The sequence below is a fragment of the Rhipicephalus microplus genome, chromosome 7 (assembly GCF_043290135.1).
Source record: "Rhipicephalus microplus isolate Deutch F79 chromosome 7, USDA_Rmic, whole genome shotgun sequence".
NCBI lineage: Eukaryota > Metazoa > Arthropoda > Arachnida > Ixodida > Ixodidae > Rhipicephalus > Rhipicephalus microplus.
The window spans coordinates 169230679-169251330 of NC_134706.1; the positions used below are offsets into that span (position 1 = coordinate 169230679).

At 48.9% G+C, this 20652-nt stretch overlaps 1 protein-coding gene across 3 annotated transcripts in view; it reads left to right on the forward strand.

The window, feature by feature from the left end:
- The window catches only part of Nup154 (nuclear pore complex protein Nup154), a 362979-nt gene that overhangs the window by 94481 nt on the left and 247846 nt on the right, over positions 1–20652 (forward strand). For all 3 annotated transcript variants that reach the window (XM_075869915.1, XM_037431504.2, XM_075869914.1), the window contains exon 5: positions 17828–18969. In XM_075869915.1, coding sequence (XP_075726030.1) covers positions 17828–18969 — 1142 coding nt within the window. The remainder of the gene's footprint in view (positions 1–17827; positions 18970–20652) is intronic.

Genomic DNA, 20652 nt, shown 5'->3' on the forward strand with positions numbered 1-20652 from the left:
CGGTCAATTCGAACATACCGCATTTTGAAAATGCTCTCAGCAGCCCGGCCAGTCCCGCGGCGGCACCTGCGACACCTCAACGCTGCCCATGAAGGAAATGAAAAGGAAAGAAAAGGCTGCGGTGGAATGTTTGCTCTCTCTCAAATGACGATCCGCAACGCACCTGTGTCACACTTATCCCTTTTCTGTCTCTGCCACGTAAAGATCCTTCTCCTTCCAACGTCGCTTGCGAAGAGAGAGAGAGAGAGAGAGAAAAAAAGCTGTCGCTGGGTTGAATGAATTTGTTGTTGAAGGAAAAGAAAAAGGCACTATCTTGTGCAGCCCTTGCCCCTTGCGGGAGCATGGCTCTGCGCCTTGAGGGGGGGGGGGGGTCTCTCACGCACGGGTGCCACGCTTCCCCCTTACCCGTCCCTGCCACGTAACCCTTCTCCTGTCAACGACGTGTGCGAAGAAAAAAAAAAAAAGAAGAAACTGCCAAGGAATGTTGGTTTTCTCTCAAATGTTGATCTGCTTCTTTTCGCAAGGAGACGCTCTTCCTTTCTCGTCACGTCCGGGCCATGCTGCGGCTGCCTAGCGGAGAGCAGGAGGCTCCGCTACGCAGTCGTTATTGTCGTCGTCTTTAGAAAGTGACGGCGCTTGACATTTCTGCGCACAACTTCTCTTGCCAGGAGAATGCTGAAGCCAACGTAGAAATGCTTTGCAAGCTGCGTGCGAAATCGATGGACTCCCTGCAAGTCAAGCGTGTGCAGCCCCGCATCACAAATTGCTTCAATTAATAACAGATGTCCTGTCATTTCTGATTAAATGTAAGTCTTTTAAAACTTCCCCCTTGTGCGTTAGCTCAATGCACATGCGCCACTGCATGGAGAGCCCTCCGTTTATTTAGCTTTCATTAGTTCGAACTTCTTTTAGTTTGAACAAATTTTTGGGCCCTTTCGAGTTCGAATTATCGAGATTCGATTGTACTTAGGCACAAGGCGAACTATGCTATTACAGAAAGAGAATGCCTTGTCATTGTGGATGCCATTGATAAATGGCATTGCTACCTTCATGAAAAGCCAGGCACTGTTGTAACAGATCACTCTGCACTTCACTGGCTGAAGAATGTTGAAAATCCTCGAAGTCATCTCCTCCGGTGGTCTTTGAAACTGTCCATGTATGATGTCAAGATCAAAATAAAAAGGGCGCAAGTGACGTCGAAACAGGTGTGCTCTTTAGAGCCCCGATAGTTAATCATCTGTCACACGACGAACTTAAATTATGCAACACGGAGTGTCCAAAAGGAACTCATTTATTGGAAAACATCATCGTCATCGTCAAAAGGACTACGGAAGATACATATACGTGCCCCATGAACTATGCCCAACTATGCTTAAAAATGCACGTCAACATTTTGGTCATGTCGGAGGGAAAAAGACATCACTCCTGTCTCCGCAATGTTATTGGCCGGATATGATAACCTATGTTTCCACTTATGTTCAGCATTGTGATACATGCCAAAAAACAAAGAAAGTTTGGGACACTTGAATCACTGCCTCCAGCTGAAGAGCCTTTTGACCTCTTTGCAATGAACATCATTCGAAGATTTTTTTGGATACGGCTCATCAAAAAGGTTTATTCACTTGATGATTTATCATGCAACCTGCTACGCATGGGCGTTTGCTCATAAAAGTGGGAACAGCGACGCATACACCTCGTGCTTAAAAACAATTTTTTCTTCTGTGAAACCACAAAAGTCCCTTTCAGATAGGGGAATAGGATTCACTGCAGGAAAATTCAAGCAGTTTTTAAAACTTAATCGTATATACCAACTATTCACCTCATCTCATCATCCGCAATGCAAGGGCATGAACGAGCGGTTAAACCAGACCATTGTAATGAGACTTTAATGTAAGATCTATGACAAGTTACAGAAGTATTGGACTAAGATGCTTCCGGAGGCAATTGATGAGTACAATAAAACGCCCCACGAAATGACCAGCTACGCACCTTCCTTCCTAGTGTATAAAATTCCATCTTATCCTACTATACTGGAACAACGAGAAGAAACTGTTGAATAAGCGTGAAAAACTGCAGTTACCAATTATATTGCCTACCACAACAAGAACAAGGTCATCTATGATAGAAAATTTTTTCCAATTGAGTTCCAATTCGGTGACTTCGTCCTTTATGAGACACTGTGGCATTCCAACAACGGCAAACCGAGTTTTGTCATGGAAGGACCTTACAAAATTCTACGCAAAGTCTCAACAGTGCTACGCTTAGGTAGAAACTCTGACATTGTGCATGTTAGCAAACTGCGGCATTATTTTGTACCTTATGAACGGAGACTTTCTTGAGGGGAGGGGGAAGTGTGACGCCTTAACAAGCTGATTGTAGAAGCAGCTGAGGAAGAAGTGCGCGTGGATTAGAAAAAAACGCATGGTATCTGGACCGTGTCTCCATTTTGTGGCGTCACACAGACACACACACACAAACACGCGCGCATACACACACACACAGACACACTCACACACACATACACACACACACGCATGTACGCACGCGTGCATGCGTGCACACACATGCACGCACGCACGCATGCGCACGCACGTGCACACACACAGTGTAGATCACTTATAACATAACCGCTTATAGTGTTTAACCGCTTATAATGCGGTCTTTTTCTACTCTTGTTTACCCTCTCATAGAATATCATGTATACGCATACCGCTTACTATGGAGTCCCCCAAGATGAAAGACCGGTTATAATGCGGTTGTTGGAAATTGTGACAAAGGCGGTAGCGAGTGCATTTCTGAAAGTAGGCGCGATGGGTGCACCGCTGGGGAGCTAACGACGAGGTCGTTACGGAGGAGGAGGGGACACGGAGTGAACGAACGAAGGGCGGAGGGCTTGCTGAGGGCTTGCAAATTTTGGACCTGATTCGACATAGTTTCTGTGTAATGCGCATAATCGAGGTGGTCTGGTAGTCTGTGAATTTCCGCGATGGTGATTTTATTTGTTAGACACCCCCCCCCCCCCTCGCTACAATTCATTGGCAATGCATGTCTTTTGACGTTATATTTTTTTAACATTCAGAAATTTAAATGTGAGCAAGCATGCATCGCATGTTCCGATTCTCGGACACGCGAAGCTGCATGCTCAACACGTTTTGCGCAAGTGCGGCCCTTGAAAAAGGTTGTTTTGGTTATAGTGCGATACCGCTTATAGTGCGGATATTCGCAACTCCCGCGACTTACGTTATATGTGGTATATACTGTACACAGACACATATATATGTATGTATGTATGTATGTATGTAAAAAGTTCAAAAGAATATATCAAGCATGTAGGAAAAACGGTTTTAAAAAAAGACTGACGTTTCAACCGTCCCTTTTGTCGGAGCATTCAGACGAAGGCCGGTCCTGCGGCCGAAATGTCAGTGTTTTCCCGGAATGATGTCTCCATGTGCTTGATATATATATTGTGAGGAATGCGATAGGAGACAACGCCCCTTCGTCGGGTGAAGAGTATAGAAGAAAGACAGAAAAAGAACAGCTTGCCCGATGAACAGGTGTTGGCTCCTGTCAGATTCCTCAAAATGGCGCAGTCCGACAAGTAAACCTTGTAGTTGAAGCCACCTGTACTTGTGCTTCTGGGTCATCGGCAGTGCGGGCTTCTCCATCCAGGAACACTATCCACGCTTCTTTGGCGATAGAATCACCAACTCGCCCGTCGCTTCAACAGCTTATCAGACCACCAGTGAACGGTGTCCATGCCTCCCCTTTGGTACAAGGTTTGACCTAACGGACACCGTGCTACCACTTCACGGTAGGCATACGCACGGGCTCCTGTCATTTGGGAAGCTGTTCACGCTTCCCATGGCCTGCATTACGTTTCCAGTACTTTGTCCACGTAGTACGATCCACCAAGAAACGTGCTCCAGGCTTCCTGGCTTGTGGATCTCGACAGAGTGAGGGCGGGAACCGCTACACAATCCGAGACCGTGTTCTATGCCAATTTGGGTTTTACACCCGACAGCGCCATGTACCTGTGGCGTACCGTCGTGTGACTCGGCGGTACGATCAACACCTTAACAGCGTCAAGCTTTGCGCTGCTTTTTGCGTTCGTGCTGGAATTTCGCGCCGCAAACGCCACGTTGGACGCAGTAGCATCACAAGACCTTGAGGCCATCTCACCTGAGCAACACACACAGCTTAGGTGCGCCCTCATGCAGCTCCTGCACCAGCGGAGCTGCTTCACGTCGACAATCTTTGCATTTTCACGTGCCGGCCAACCATTGCCGTCATTCTGCGAACTTCCGGAGTTCGACGGGCTCTGAAAGGGCTCTGACAGCTGGGTTGGAAACAGTCAATGCACTCGCAGTGCGCGAGGTCTAAACCGGGCATCGGAAATGGACTGTGGCCATAGATCACCTTTGGGGATGTGCAAAGGTGTGGGACTGGTGTGGAGGCGTGATGCAGCAGTCCTGGGTGAAGTGGAGCTTCAAGCTAGTCGCTGCTTTTGGCTGGACATCCTTTTATCTCCCTTCCACTACCCAGTCTTACCTGACTCCTGCCGAGCACGTAGCTCGAGAGGGGCATCATCTCGAGGCTGACACTTCTGCACACCGACGCCAGCGGTTGCGGTATAAATGCTGTTCTCCTCCAACGCGATGACTCTGGACGAGAAAGGGTCATCAAGTACGCTGGCAGAGTGCTTACTGTTACCGAGAACTATACCATCACTGAGCAGGAGTCATTTAACCATATGGTGTAGTAGCGCAATTTTCACGGGGACGAAGAGGACAAGAACACACGACACTCGCTACCGACGCCAGCGGTAGCGAGTGTCGGTAGCGAGTGTTCTTGTCCTCTTCGTCCCCGTGAAAATTGCGCTACTACACCATATGGTTAAATGATGTCTCACCAACTAGCCCAGCTCTCGACCCTACTGAGCAGGAGTGCTTTGCATCATCCTAACAGACCACCACGCCTTATACTGGATTCCTACATTGAAAAACTTGTCCGTACACTTGGGTCGTTGAATTTTACGCTTACAGGAGTATCAGTTTGAGAGTACTGACAAATCTGGCAAGAAACACCAAGACGCCGATGCTCTTTCTCGTTTCCAACTACCTACGGCTCCATTCGACACTCCCGCTACCATGTCCAACGAAACCACTGCAGATGTGACCAGTTCTGCTGCCTTGCTCGCCTCGCTGTACCGGCCACCCATCGACGATGACCGACCCTTCTGTTCTCGCCAGCAGGCTGACCCGTACTGTCGGCGCATTATGACTACCTCTCAGGAGCTACGCATCCACTCAATACGCGGCATTGTTGACAACTCGAGCACTTTAAGCTTCAGAATAGTGTGCTGCATCGTCACATTTATCATCCTGACTGTTAACGCTGGGTACCTGTTCTACCACGCTCTCTTCGACATCATTTACTTAACGTCTTTCACGACGATATGACAGCTGGCCACATCTGCTTTCACAAAACCTACGACCCCATTCGAAGCCACTTTTATTGGCCTGGCCTTTCTACTAGCGTAGCGAGGTATGCGGGTTCCTGATCTCTATGCCAAATTCGCAAACTTCCGACATCTCCTTCTGCCGGTCAGTTACAGCCAGTGACCCCCGCAGGGGCGCCTGCGCAAGTAGGCGTTTGGTGTGTAGCGACACCACGGACCCGAGCTAATGGGGGAGTTTTGGCTCCCTCCCACGCCTAGCCGTGCGTGGCTGAGCCGTGTCCGGGGAAAAGGGGATCCTGGGGTTTGAGCCGACGCTGGGTGATTGGGCCTTTAAGGCCCTCCCGGAAGAGGCAACACACCCCTTTGGCCCCGGCTTCACGTAGACGGCACCCCTGGGCTGACCCACCCAGGGGAAACCGGCAGTCGCCTTTTCCTGTCTCTGCCTCTCTTCATCTTCGTCTTTCCCTCTTACTTTCAATCTTTCCTGATCTCTCCTCTCTTCAATTTACTTCTGCTTTTCCTGGCGGCAAGGGTTAACCTTGTGTGGCTATCCAAACTAGGGTAAACCATATTGGGTTATAGTAACTGCGTACTGCTGGCGTTGCGCAGACATGCCCACATGCTCTGCCACGTCCCCTCGTTGGACTCCGTGGTGGGTGGCAGGCGCCGTTATCGAAAAATACACATTTTCTCATGGGATCCTCGACCCCCTCTTTAACTGATCGTGCTTCGAAATGAGTACGCACCGACGCAACTTTACTACTTTGGCCCGAAAACAGAGAAACATTCCCAAAATACCATGTCCTCCACTGCGAACAATCATCTACAAAAGCTAGAGCAATCTCACCCTTCCTTGTGGCCAAGTGCTTGAGAGAGACCATTGGAACCGGTTATAAGGCCACGAAGATGGCAAGTGGAGATCTGCTTCTCGAATTAAAAGACAAGGAACAGTGCAATAAACTCTCGCACCTCGTAGCCTTTGGTAACATCCCCGTCTCTGTGAGCGCACACCGTACCATGAATACAGTGAAGGGCGTGGTTTCAGACGAAGATTTGATGACACTGAGTGAAGAAGAGCTCTTTGATGGATGGAAGGACCAAGGTGTAATACATGTCCAGCGCATCAAAATCAGACGTAACAACAATGAAATAGCAACAAAGCACTTGATACTCACCTTCAACTCAACCACTTTACCTGAGACTCTCGAAACTGGCTATGTAAAACTCCATGTCCGACCCTTCATTCCAAACCCGAGGCGTTGTTTCAAATGCCAGCGATTTGGTCATGCATCCCAGAGCTGCCGAGGACAGCTGATGTGTGCCAAGTGTGGCACAACCGGCCACAGTGCTGATGAATGTACTCATGACGAGGTCCTCTGTGCTAACTGCGAAGGTAGTCACCCCGCATACTTCAGAGCGTGCCCTGCCTGGAAAAGAGAAAAAGAAATAATAACTATAAAAGTTAAGGAAAATATTGCATTCAGGGAAGCAAGACAAGGGGTCTCGTTATCATTAGCACTAAAAACACCTTTTGCCGAAGTGGTGCAACGAGGGGCGGCACCACAAAGGCCCTTGGCAGTTGCCCGGACTGCGCCTAGCGTGCCGAGGCCAATGCCACAAGCCCCTACGGCGGGAGCAGCCAGCGCTGCCCTGCCCACATTCAGCCTGTCCACACCAGTGACCTCTACAAGCTCTGGCAGCAGCCAGGGCAATCACGAGGCCAAGGGGGCTTCAACGGCCCCCAGCTCAGTGGTGACAAAGACTTCGTCGATCGAGGCGAAGTCTAAGCGATGCACAGATCGCTCTGTAGAGCAGGCGTCCAGTGCCTCGCAAGAGGCTATGGACACCAGTTCAAGCCAAACGGCGCAGGAAGCGCCAAAGGAGCGGCGAGCTTTTCTCGACCGCCCCAAAAAGGACAGAACGCCGATTACAGGGCCTGACAAAGGCCCTGTAAAATGAGTTAATCTCCGTCTTCTTTGCACACAGCACTTTTTCCCTTTTTTTCCACTATGGACAAAATCATACAGTGGAACGTAAGGGGAATACTTAGAAATTTAGATGACGTCCAAGAACTTCTGAGTAAATTTAATGCGAAAGTGCTATGTGTGCAAGAAACCCACTTAACTCCTAAGCACAAGGACTTCCTACGACAATATATTATTTTCCGAAAAGACCGGGAGGATGCTGTCGTACCACCTGGCGGTGTAGCCATTATAGTTGATCGTAGTATAGCGTGCCAGCTTTTGAAGCTCCAAACGGCGCTTGAGGCAGTGGCCATTCGAGCTGTACTTTTTAACAAACTCATTACCATATGTTCTGGGTACATACCACCGCATCAACAGCTACACAGACGTGATCTAGAATCATTAATAGATGAACTCCCAGAGCCGTTTCTGGTTCTAGGTGATTTTAATGCACACAATGTCCTGTGGGGCGATGCTCACTGTGATGCGCGAGGACGTCTCATCGAGCAGCTCCTTCTTTCTTCTAGTTTATGTCTTTTAAATATAAAGGAGCCTACGTATTTTAGCCTTGCAAACAACACGTACTCCTCCATAGATCTTAGCATTTCATCACCGTCCGTTTTACCTGTTTTTAAGTGGCACGTTCTTAAAAACCCTTACGGGAGTGACCACTTCCCAATCATCCTGAGTGCGCCGAACAAAGATCAACTACCCCCGCAGGTTCCACGATGGAAGATTGACTCAGCTGATTGGGAAGGGTATAGAACTCTTACACACATGACATGGACTGAGCTGTCTGCCCTAACCATAGATGACGCTGTCACGTATTTTACAGCTTTTATACTTGATGCCGCATCTAAATGTTTTGCCAAAACGAGCGGCATGTCTTTTAAACGGCGAGTCCCATGGTGGAACGACGCATGCAGGAAAGCAGGGACCACTCAGAACAAAGCATGGGCGTTGCTTCGCGATTCCCCTACAGCAGAAAACCTGGAAAATTTCAAGCGGGTCAAATCGCAGGCAAGGAGAACGCGTCGACAAGCTAGACGAGAGAGCTGGACAAAGTTTATATCGAGTATCAACTCGTACACAGATGAGGGAAAAGTGTGGAATAAGTTAAAGAAAATTGAGGGCCAACAAACGTATTCTCTTCCACTAGTAAATAGCCTCGGGGAAAGCTTGGAGGATCAAGCCAACACTCTTGGCACACATTTCGAACACATATCGAGCTCCTCACACTATTCCGAATCCTTCCAGAATTACAAGGCACAAATAGAAAAACTAAAGTTAGAAAGAAAATCCGCAAGAAATGAGGCATATAATGCACCATTCTGCTTAGCAGAACTGCGAACAGCACTCAGCTGCTGCAATACATCTACCCCAGGTTCTGACAACGTAATGTACGCGATGCTGAAGGAACTACCCTCCGAAACTAAAGAAACCCTCCTCTCTCTTTATAATCACATATTGTCACGCAGCAAAGGACGACACAGTTGTCTATAAGGAAAACAAGTTTATTGGAGCAAACCTGTGCTCCCCTAACAACTGAAAAAATACACAGGCGGCGAAGCAGCGGCCGGCAAAACGACGGCCGCTAGTGAGCGTCGGCGATCGAATGTCGCGGCATCGGCTGTGCGGGAATTTATATCCCTCGGCGGGAGGGTTTCTCGAATAGTCGAATTGTATCGAGAACGCCGTGATAGCGTTTGTTTGAAACGCTGTGATAGCGTTTGTTCAAAACGCTGTGAAAACAGTGATTCGGAACGCTCGAAGCGCTGTTCGATAGCGTTTGTTCGAAACGCTGTGATAGCGTTTGTTCGAAACGCTGTGAAAACAGTGATAGCACAGGCCGGCGCAGCCAGGCCGAAAAAACAAAACACAAATAAACAAACCCAATGCATGGTTCGCGGCATTACCCTCCCTCTAAGAGTGCATCGACCCGATGCTAACATAAGGGACAGTCCAAACAAATTAAAATAAAAGTTCGTCATCGTCCGTAGAAAGGTTTTAAGCGAACCACATGGACGACTTCGGGCCGCGTCCGTCGTCGTAATGTACGGGAGTCACCATCGGGGATCACTTCGTACGTTAGTTCGCCAACACGTCGTAGAATCCGGTAGGGTCCGAAATAGCGTCGTAGAAGTTTCTCACTGAGTCCACGTCGTCGAATCGGAGTCCAAACCCACACACGATCTCCAGGATGGTACTCGGCGTGTCGGCTTCGGTGATTGTAGCGTCCGGCATCCACCAGTTGCTGGTTCGTTATACAAACTCGAGTGAGCTGGCGGGCCTCCTCCGCACGTTGGAGGTATCCTTGGACGTCGGCGTTGAGGTCGTCGTCTTCTACGTGCGGAAGCATGGCGTCGAGCATCGTAGTCGGCCGTCTTCCGTAGACGAGCTCGAACGGTGTCATCTGCGTGGTTTCTTGGATAGCCGTGTTGTACGCAAACGTGACGTACGAGAGGACTTCATCCCACGTCTTATGTTCAACGTCGACGTACATAGACAGCATATCCGCGATTGTCTTATTCAGCCGTTCCGTTAGTACGTTCGTTTGGGGGTAGTACGCCGTCGTTCTTCGGTGATCTGTGTTGCTGTAGCGTAAGATTCCTTGCATGAGCTCCGCAGTGAAGGTCGTTCCGCGGTCCGTGATTAGGACCTCAGGGTCTCCATGTCGCAGCACAATTTGGTTAATAAAGAACTTTGCAACTTCTTGTGCAGTTCCCCTAGGAAGAGCGGTGGTCTCTGCGTAGCGCGTCGTGTAGTCTGTCGCTACGATAATCCATTTGTTCGCGGATCGGGATGTAGGGAACGGGCCCAGAAGGTCCATTCCGATCTGTTGGAAGGGCCTCGTTGGGACGGCGATCGGCTGCAGAAGTCCGGCGGGTTTCGTCGGTGGTGTTTTTCGTCGCTGGCAGTCACGGCAGCTCCGGACGTAGTGGGTGACATCGGATGTAAGGCGGGGCCAGAAGTATTTCGCCTTGATTTTTGTAATCGTGCGAGCTGTTCCGAGATGTCCGGAAGACGGGTCGTCGTGGCACGCTTTCAAAATTTCGTCACGAAGGTCTGCGGGGATGACAAGTAGATAATTCGTTCTCGTTCCGGGGTTGACATTCTTCTTCACTAGGATGGAGTTTTTGAGGCTGAATGCTGGTAAGTTGCGCTTGAACGCCCTAGGCACGGCGACGTTGCGTCCTTCGAGGTAGTCGATCAAGGCGCGGAGGTCAGGGTCGGCACGCTGCTGGGCGGCTAGGTCGCTCTTTGTCACGACTCCGAAGAACGCACTGTCTTCATCGGAGTCCTCTGGTGGTGGGTCGACGGGGGCGCGGAACAGGCAGTCGGCGTCGGAGTGTTTCCTGCCAGATTTGTAGAATATTGTAACGTCGAACTCTTGCAGGCGCAAGCTCCATCGCCCAAGACGGCCAGAGGGGTTCTTCAAATTGGCGAGCCAACACAGCACATGATGATCTGTCACAACCTTAAACGGTCGACCATAGACGTATGGGCGAAATTTTGAAATGGCCGATATGATAGCGAGGCACTCTTTCTCAGAGGCAGAGTAGTTTCTCTCCTCCTTCGACAGACCACGGCTTGCATAGGCGATTACCTTTTCGTAACCGCTTTGCTTTTGGACGAGGACGGCGCCCAAACCGATATCGCTGGCGTCCGTGTGCATTTCCGTTTCGGCGTTTTCGTCGAAATGAGCGAGTACAGGCGGGTTTTGCAGGCGTTGTTGCAGACGTCATCCGCGAGGAGGTTCAGCAAGCATTGGGAAATTCCACGCCGTCGGAAGCATCTTGCGAACCACAAGCGATGACCTACTCCGCTGCTGCTCGTCGACACCGACCCGTCCCAACCCGTTATCAAGAGGCCCCGCCGTATCGCCGCCCAATGTCACCCGCCCGACCCCTGTAACCCGAAACCAGGCGCCCAGGAAGACCGAGGTGTGGCGAACGCCAGATAATCGTCCGCTGTGCTACCACTGCGGAGAGGCCGACCACGTCTACTGCCACTGCCCGTACAAGAGGCTGGGTTTGCGTGGGTTCTGCGTCGACGCACCCCGCCCGCAAGCCGGCCAGCGCCCATTTGAGATCGAAGAATACCTGTCGAACACGAGCCGTGGACCATCCCGTTTCAACCGTTCGCCGTCGCCCTACCCGTACCAATCCCCCCACCGTCGCAGCAATGCTGACTTCGCCGTGGAAGGTCCCCCAGCCCACGAGGGGGAAACTAAAAGCAGCAACTTCTGGAGGTGAAGTTGCACAACGGCGAGAAAATGAAAACCCTCCAACGACGAAGACCGTGATTCACGACATGCCCTCATCCCGACGACCCGACGACACCCTGACGAGACCCCCGAAAACGACGACAGCTACGCTGCGCGACGTGTACCCGAAATGACGAAGCCTGCCGCTGAGAAGACGACGATGACGACGCATAGTGCCCGACCATCAACACGTGCAAGCCGCTATATGACGCCCCGATGCACCCGAAATTCGAGGAAAGCGGCATCCGACGTCCAGTTGTCCATCGACGGCCTTGACGTAGTCGCCCTCATCGACACGGGAGCCGACTACTCGGTCATGAGCGGGTCATTCGCGTCCAAGCTAAAGAAAGTTACGACCAGATGGGACGGTCCGCACATACGCACAGCAGGAGGCCACCTCGTGACCCCAAGTGGAATGTGCACATCGCGCGTCACCATAGACGGCACTACGTACCCTTCGGAGTTCGTCATTTTGCCTAACTGCTCCCGCGACGTAATTCTCGGAATGGACTTTTTGACGAACAATGGCGCAATAATTGATCTGCAGACCAGGTCAATAACGTTTTCTTCCGATCACTCCACGACGCCGCAGCCGAACCTCGGACACCGTGCTGCTGTAAGGATCGCGGACGATCACGTCACCCTGCTACCCCGCACCTCCACCAGATGTCACGCAGCAAAGGACGACACAGTTGTCTATAAGGAAAACAAGTTTATTGGAGCGAACCTGTGCTCCCCTAACAACTGAAAGAATACACAGGCGGCGAAGCAGCGGCCGGCAAAACGACGGGCACGCTAGTGAGCGTCGGCGATCGAATGTCGCGGCATCGGCTGTGCGGGAATTTATATCCGTCGGCGCGAGGGTTTCTCGAATAGTCGAATTGTATCGAGAATGTCGTGATAGCGTTTGTTCGAAACGCTGTTCGTTCGGACCGCTCGAAGCCCTGTTCGGTAGCGTTTGTTCGAAATGCTGTGAAAACAGTGATTCGGAACGCTCGAAGCACTGTTCGATAGCGTTTGTTCAAAACGCTGTGATAGCGTTTGTTCGAAACGCTGTGAAAACAGTGATAGCACAGGCCGGCACAGCCAGGCCGAAAAAACAAAACACAAATAAACAAACCCAATGCATGGTTCGCGGCAATATGGTTTTCAGGTGTGATCCCCTCCTCCTGGAAGGAGGCTGTTATAATTCCAATTTTGAAGCAGGGAAAGGATCCCTCTACTGTATCAAGTTACAGACCTATAGCGTTAACAAGCTGCCTCTGCAAACTATTTGAAAAAATGAATAATTGCCGCTTACTCCACTACTTAGAAACAAATTGCTCGACCCATACCAGTGCGGGTTTAGAGAGGGCCGATCTACCACCGACCATCTTATACGTATCGAGGCACACATACGTGAGGCTTTTGTTCATAATCAGTTTTTCTTATCTGTGTTCCTCGACATGGAGAAGGCCTACGATACTACGTGGAGGTTTGGAATATTGAGAGACCTCTCACACATAGGTATACACGGTAATATGTTCAGTGTCATTGAAAGCTATCTGTCTGATCGTACCTTCCGCGTTAGAGTGAGCAATGTTCTGTTCCGAACATTTGTACAGGAAACCGGAGTGCCACAGGGTGGGGTGCTCAGCTGTACGCTCTTTATTATAAAAATGAATTCTCTCCGTCTGTACATCCCACGTAATATCTTTTATTCAACATATGTCGACGATGTGCAGATAGGTTTTCAATCGTGTTCTCTTGGGATCTGTGAGCGACAGGTTCAGCTCGCCCTTAATAAGGTATCCAAATGGGCTGATGAAAACGGGTTCAAACTGAACCCACAGAAAAGCACCTGTGTCCTTTTTTCACGAAAAAGAGGCTTGCACCCTGATCCTGAACTGGTCCTTAAGGGTGAGCGTCTACCCGTAAACACAGAACATAAGTTCCTAGGTATAATTTCAGATGCGAAGTTAGCCTTTGTACCGCACATAAAACATCTTAAAAATAAATGCTTGAAAACAATGAATATCCTAAAGGTGCTGTCACGAACAACATGGGGCAGCGACAGAAAGTGCCTCATGAATCTGTATAGAAGCCTTATACGCTCACGTCTTGAGTATGGGGCAATAGTCTATCACTCTGCCACGCCAAGCGCTCTGAAAATGTTGGACCCTGTTCATCATCAAGGCATCCGCCTGTCCACAGGCGCCTTTAGAACAAGCCCAGTTGAAAGCCTTTATGTAGAATCGGACGAGTGGTCACTTCATCTGCAGAGAACATATTCTTCCTTCATATATTTCCTTAAAGTAAATGCGAACAGTGAGCAACCTGCATATTTCACCATCAACGACCTGTCCAGCTCTCAACTTTTTTACAATCAACCCACAATGGCACGCCCTTTCTCGCTGAGTGTTAGACACCTAGCTGAAGAAACAAATGTGCCACTGCTTGAATACCACTTCAGCCCCCCCGCTCTGCGGCTCCCGCCATGGCAGTGGCAGGTTATAGACTGTGACACATCTTTCGTAGCTGTCACAAAGCATGCCTCCCCCATACACATTCGGATGTATTTCTTAGAGTTGCAACATAAATATGACTGTCCAGAATATTATACTGCTGCATCCAAGTCCCATACCGGCGTGTCCTATGCGGCGGTCGGCCCATCCTTCTCGGATGCCGGCGTTCTGTTCACCAGCACAAGCATTTTTACAGCCGAGGCTTACGCGTTATTCGTAGCCGTTAAACACATCAAAGAATTGAATACGCCAAGGGTAGTTATATACACAGACTCCCTGAGTGTCGTAAAAGCGTTGAAAAATCTTAAAAAACACAGAAACCCTATAATTATATCCCTCTATTCAATACTCTGCGCGGCCTATACTTCCAAGCAACATATCGTCGTGTGCTGAGTGCCAGGACATCGCGAGATCGAAGGAAATGTGTTGGCCGACCAGCTCGCCACGTCAATTAACGGAAGCTCCGCCAACTCTTCAGTTGCTGTCCCTATAATGGACCTAAAACCAAACATACGGAAAAAGCTCAGGGCTTACTGGCAGAAGTTATGGGATCAACAAACTCATAACAAGTTACACTTGATTAAACCATACCTCGGTAACTGGCCACCCACGTCGAAAACACGCCGTACACAGGCCAGTCTCTGTCGGCATAGAATAGGACACACACACAGCACGCACACACACCTTTTGTCCGGTGGTGACCCACCCAGTTGTCACAGATGTGGCCGTCCACTTACCGTACTTCATATACTCCTTGCATGCTCTGAGCTAGAGGCTTACAGGAAAAAACATTTTCCACTATCGTACAAGGAACACATTCCCCTTCACCCAGCTATGTTTATTGGTCGCGAACCTCTTTTTAAATAAAATCCATTGAATGCATTCTTAAAGGAAGTAAATACTTTCCATGTTATCTACTCAAGTGATCGTTAGCACGGCCTCGGAAAGTAGGCTGCTGCTGCGGATGCTACATCCAAAAGAGCACCTGTCTCCCGGCCCTTGGGACCAAGGGCGCTGGCGAGAAATCGGTGCTAATATAACGCTCCTATTTTATGATGTCATGATAACTAAAGACTCATTCTCACCAGGCATGCGTCACTTCACTTTCATGATTTTAATAAATATATGTCTTACGCATCTTTAGAGCGCAGAATTTTAGGCCCTTTTACAGCCACTTACCATAACCATCGCTCTCATCTGATATCATTTCCTGGCGCTCTTTGGCCATCAATGGCCCTTGCGCCATTAAACAACATATATCATCATCATCATTACAGCTAGTGACGTGCCCTACAATACCTTTCCAGGTCGTCGGTGTCAATCTTTGTGGGCCCTTTCCTGTTACTGGCGCTGAAAATACATGGATAGTCACTGCCGTAGATCATCTGACACGCTACACCCAGACAACTTTAGTAGTTACTGGTTCAGCATCGAAGTTGCTCACTTCGTCCTTCAGGCCATAGTTCTACGTCATGGTGCTCCTCGCGTACCTTTAAGTGACCGTGGCACGGTGTTCTTATCACAGCTTCTAGGTGAAGTTCTATGTGTTTCTTGCACTGCACACAAGACGGCGTCTAGTTACCATCCTCAAACAAACGACTGAACGATTTCATCGAACCCCTGCTGACATGATCGCTGTGTACATTCAACCAGGTCACAAAAACTGGGATAAACTTCTACCGTTTCTCACTTTCGCCTATAGCACCGCTGTTCAGCGCACAACCTGCTACTCACCGTTTTACCTAGTTTATGGACGTTCACCTACCTTCTTCATCTACGCTTCCTTCTTCACCAACAATGGCCCTTCATCACCATCTTCTTGCGAAAAATATATTTCTCGCCTTGCTCAATGCCGCAAGTGCCCTCGTATGAACATAGAAGCTACGCAACAAGCAAGGAATGCTGCTACAACAACTCTCATCGTGTGGTATCATTCCAACTGGGTGACGAGGTGCTGCTATTGACACCGATTCACACCTGGTCTGTTTGAGAAGTTCTAGCCTCAATTAATCGGCCCGTATGTAGTTTTAGAGCAGACTTCACCTGTCAGCTATTGAATGACGCCTCTTGTCTTGCCAAGTGACCGCCGTTACCGCAGCACCGAAATTGAGCATGTTTTCTGCATGATGCTTTTCACACGACGTTCCTCGTCACCTTGGCTACCTGCCCGCGGCTGCCAGGCTGGCCGCTTCCACGTGGGGAGAATTGGTGTAGGCATCTATTATTCGCTTCATCCTCATCTGGACAGCAGTCAGTCATCACCTGTTATGGCTGACAGTCATCACCATCTTTGAACGTGCGCTTCATCTTCGGGTCCGCTGCGCTTGTTCGCTCCCGAATTCACTGCCAATAAACCTCGTTACAATTGAGTCATTGTAATATAATACATAATATATATATACATATGTTGTGTATGTATGTATACACGTATTATATAAAAATACTTCATGTTCTTGACGCACACGCGTACATCCCATACTTATCTTGCACAAGTGCTTTCCAAGCGTCGCAATTTTTGTCATCCTGTGACTTTAGTCTCAATGCTGCCATGGCGTCAGGCTCCTTACTTAGCACTGCCCATGATTCAAATTTTAAAAGACTGAAAGCGAAAGGAGCGGGCATAAACAGTCCTCTGTAAAATAGCTGCAAGACAGAATGGCCAACATTCTGTTGGCAATGGATGAGAGCCTAAGCCAAGCTTCTAAAAATATCCTGGGGATATAGCTGTATATTGAAATTATTTTTCTTTTCAAAATACTTTCTTCCTCTTTTTCTGCCTTCACCTTGTCATTCTTGACAAGCGTGAAGCAAATTCGAATATTGTAGTGTGAGTGCTAATCGAATAGAGTATTTTACGAATATTTCTAGAATATTTTTTTAAGACTTCGAAAAAGAAGTTGTAGAGGAGTCTTAAGCATGTTATCTGAGAGCAACCTGAAGGTGTTCCTTTTGGCTAGGTTGGTGTAATCCTGGCGGTGTGTTTCATAGTTGTCCTCTCAAGAATGAGCCGATGCAGATGCTGAGTTTTATTTGCGTACATTTTACGGTGCAACCAAAGTGTAGCTGGAATTTAAAATTCAAAACAGCATTTAACTGAGCCACCACCCCTACCATGCCTATCATCTTCATCTTGCAACCAGCGTTTTCTTGAGTCAATACACTTGTGACCTTAGCAGAACTTGAAAGGCAGCTTTGCCGCAGTGCGAGAGTGATGGTGTGAAACAGAATGAAAATCTGAAGGGGCCACTCCCAATCGGCCGTTGACTGTATTTGTCTTCGGGAAGTTTGAACAATAAAATTCCGACCCGAATCAAATAGAGTAGCAAATACCATTAGAAAAATATTCGAAATTTCAAATAATCGCGCATTGTGACCCTGCAAACGCTTTGTTGGAGTGCTGTTATTTTCATCAATTCTTATCATTTTGCACAACTTTCGCATTGACTAATTATAAATAAATGTTAACAATAATGAGCTAAGCAAATAACTCTGCGCAATGAAAGTATGGTTATGAGCTGTGTGAACATTCTAACACATATTGATAGTCTTCAGTCATCATTAGAAATAATTTTTTTGCAAGGTTTATTTGAGACAGCCTGTGTATATAATGCATAAAATGCATTGTATTTCACAGGTGTGCGCCTATTCCTGACGACCATCTCGCCTGGGGTACCCGAAGCTCGTCCTTCAACATTAGCACTGCTGCACGTGCGTCTTCCACCTGGCTTCACCTCACACGCACCCTCACAGCGAGTACATGGGGTGCGCACAGCGATGTGTCAGCGGGGAACGACCGTCCTCGTCGCTTCCCACACAGAGGACAAAGACATCTTCTGGACGCTGGCTTCTGATGCTTACCCGTTCCAGCAGTTCTTCACGGAGACGTCCACTTTCGGCCCAGTGGACGCAGGGGTTTGCTGTCTGGCCAGTGTGGCTCCCCAGCGTGCCCCGCGACCACAGTGCACCGTCAGCATGCCCAGCGGTGCAGTCGTGCTCTCCGACCCTCCCACCGTGGTTACACAGCACATGGATGGTCCACAGAAATTTGTGCTGCTCTCGCGCACAAGTTGCTGTTTGTACGAAAAGCCCCGGCCTGTGGACATGCTGCGTGGCTTCCTTCAGAACCGGGCCACACCGGATGAAGCCCTGCGTGCCTTCTTTGCACTGCATGGCGAGGTCCAGGCCAGCGCCATCTGCCTCATTCTTGCCTGTAATCCTTCAGACGCACATCTGGCCAAGCGGGCCACCCATGCACTCTTCCGCTACGGTGGAGAAGCCAAGCTGGTGGAACATGCGCCCACACACCTTGCGTCTCCTCCGGTCTGGGCGAGCACACCACTGGCCGGTAACCAGGCACGGCCACTGAACAGCTTCGGCTCGCCCCTGGGGGCTCAGTCGCCCGTTCGGCCACTCGGCTGGAGGCCCTCGGCGCTGTCGACGACAATTGTTCCGCCACAATCCACTGCCGAGGTGGAGTTCTCTGGTCGTCACCACGGCTGCTATGTTTACTTCTCGCGTCTCGTGCGGCCTCTGTGGACACTCAACCTTGTGTCGCCCGTGAAAGATTGCAGCCTGGCCGACATGTTTGCTAGCAGCATTGCAGGGCAAGACGTGGAAAACTATCTGCAGCCCATCGTTTCCTTCCAGCGCTTTCTTCAGACATTTGTAGGCTTGTCTAGCGAGAGTGCATTTGCAAATGTTGTGGCCATCTCTCAGTCACGACTTGACCCAGACAGCACACTGCACCTTCGAGAGCAGACACCAAGGAAAGCACAGGTGAGAAAGCTAGAATGGCAGTCCATTTAATGCATGATCTTTATCAGCCTGAATCAATAAAAGTGTAGATTTCAGACGAGGCATTCTCGTCATTTCTGCAATCAATTTTGTGCCAATCTCAAAGGCATCGAGCAAACTTATTCAGTCACTTGGAACAGTGCATGTCAAGATTTACCATGTTTTTCTAGAGCTCTTTGTGTTAAAGGGACCTTGCAACATTTCTTTAAAGTAGTTATGGAATAGATTCACTAAAGGAGAATATTGCCTCACAAATTCATCCCTGAAAAAACTTTTGGAATCCATCCAGTACGAGCATAGTTACAAGGATATGTCGCACGCTGCAATTGCACTCTTCCTTCTCGCGTCCCATGAAAGCACTGGATGCTAAGCAGGCCAGAATGGCTCATGAGAAAAAAATACGCCATGTGCACCTCGTGACCTTAAGCACTTTTTTAAATAGGGAAGATTTCTTAGTCGCACAATGTCACAGATCTGGCGCCTGCAGCACCATCCACACTCCCACTGCGCATGCTCGCATGTCGTGCCAACTGTCTCTCCCCTCCCCGTTGCTCGCCTCGCAAGGCCGACACAGTGTCTGCTAGTAAAAAACTGACTGCTCGCTCTGCACAACCGTTCACTGGCCACCCCATATGTAAGCAGTGGATCGTGCGTTCAGAATTTAAGCAAAGGATTGTGCGTTCAGAATTCAGTCAAGGGCATCTTTACTTGGCTTTCGCTTGACTTGACGATTTGCTTGACTCGAGTAGATGTGATGGAAGCAACAGTACCTTCAACCAGTCGCGGGACACAACCCAATGTCAGGGTCTCACCACAAGTTGAAGGCAACACGTCTCCTTTATTCAACAAATAAAAGTAATAAAGGCAAAATAACAATTAAGCATTCCCAAACTATACCGAATTACCCTACATTCATGGGGTACCCCATCACTCTGCGACGCGTTTACTTGAGTTCCCCCCGTGGGAAGATGCTGGCGACTTTTATCTCTCTCTCTTTTTTTTTTCTTTGAATTCAGTGGAAGCCCGCTGTTACGCTCCTCACTGCTGCGTTTTCTTGGCTGTTAAGTTGTCTTTCACCAGTTCTGGCGTAGCTCTCTTAGAATCTCATGTATTGCGAACCCCGCTGTTACGTCGCAACTGTGAGAACGTTCTTGCATGATGCGTCGCAACCTTGTCTGCCAAACCTGTCCGGGCTCCGTCATTTTTATTTGACGTTTGACAGTCTTGGCCTGGCTTGGCTACGGAACAGGCTGCAAGAAGCCACAGGCGAGTTGGAGAGGCCATAGAGTTTCTCACAAAAATACTTAGAGTGAAGTGTGGCGAATTTTTTAAGGGGCCCCCGTTGGAGCACTAGGAATGACGATATATGTATATGCGAGGCTTTGGTTCAAAAGCGAATACGACTGTGTAAATAAAGCTTCTGTAAAAAAAAAAAAAAGCATTTATAAGCGGATCTTATTCGCGCGTATTATATTCTAAAATTAAAGTCCACTTACATTGACGGCACAACAAAACGGCAAAAGAAAGAAACAGACGACATAAAAGTGGCGGAGGGAGTTCGCTTTGTCGTCTGCCTGCCAAGTTTAGCGAACGTTGGTTACTACTCACGCTTCATAAAATTGTACATCGATGCAGAAGGTTTCAGTGTTAAATGAAACACGTTTC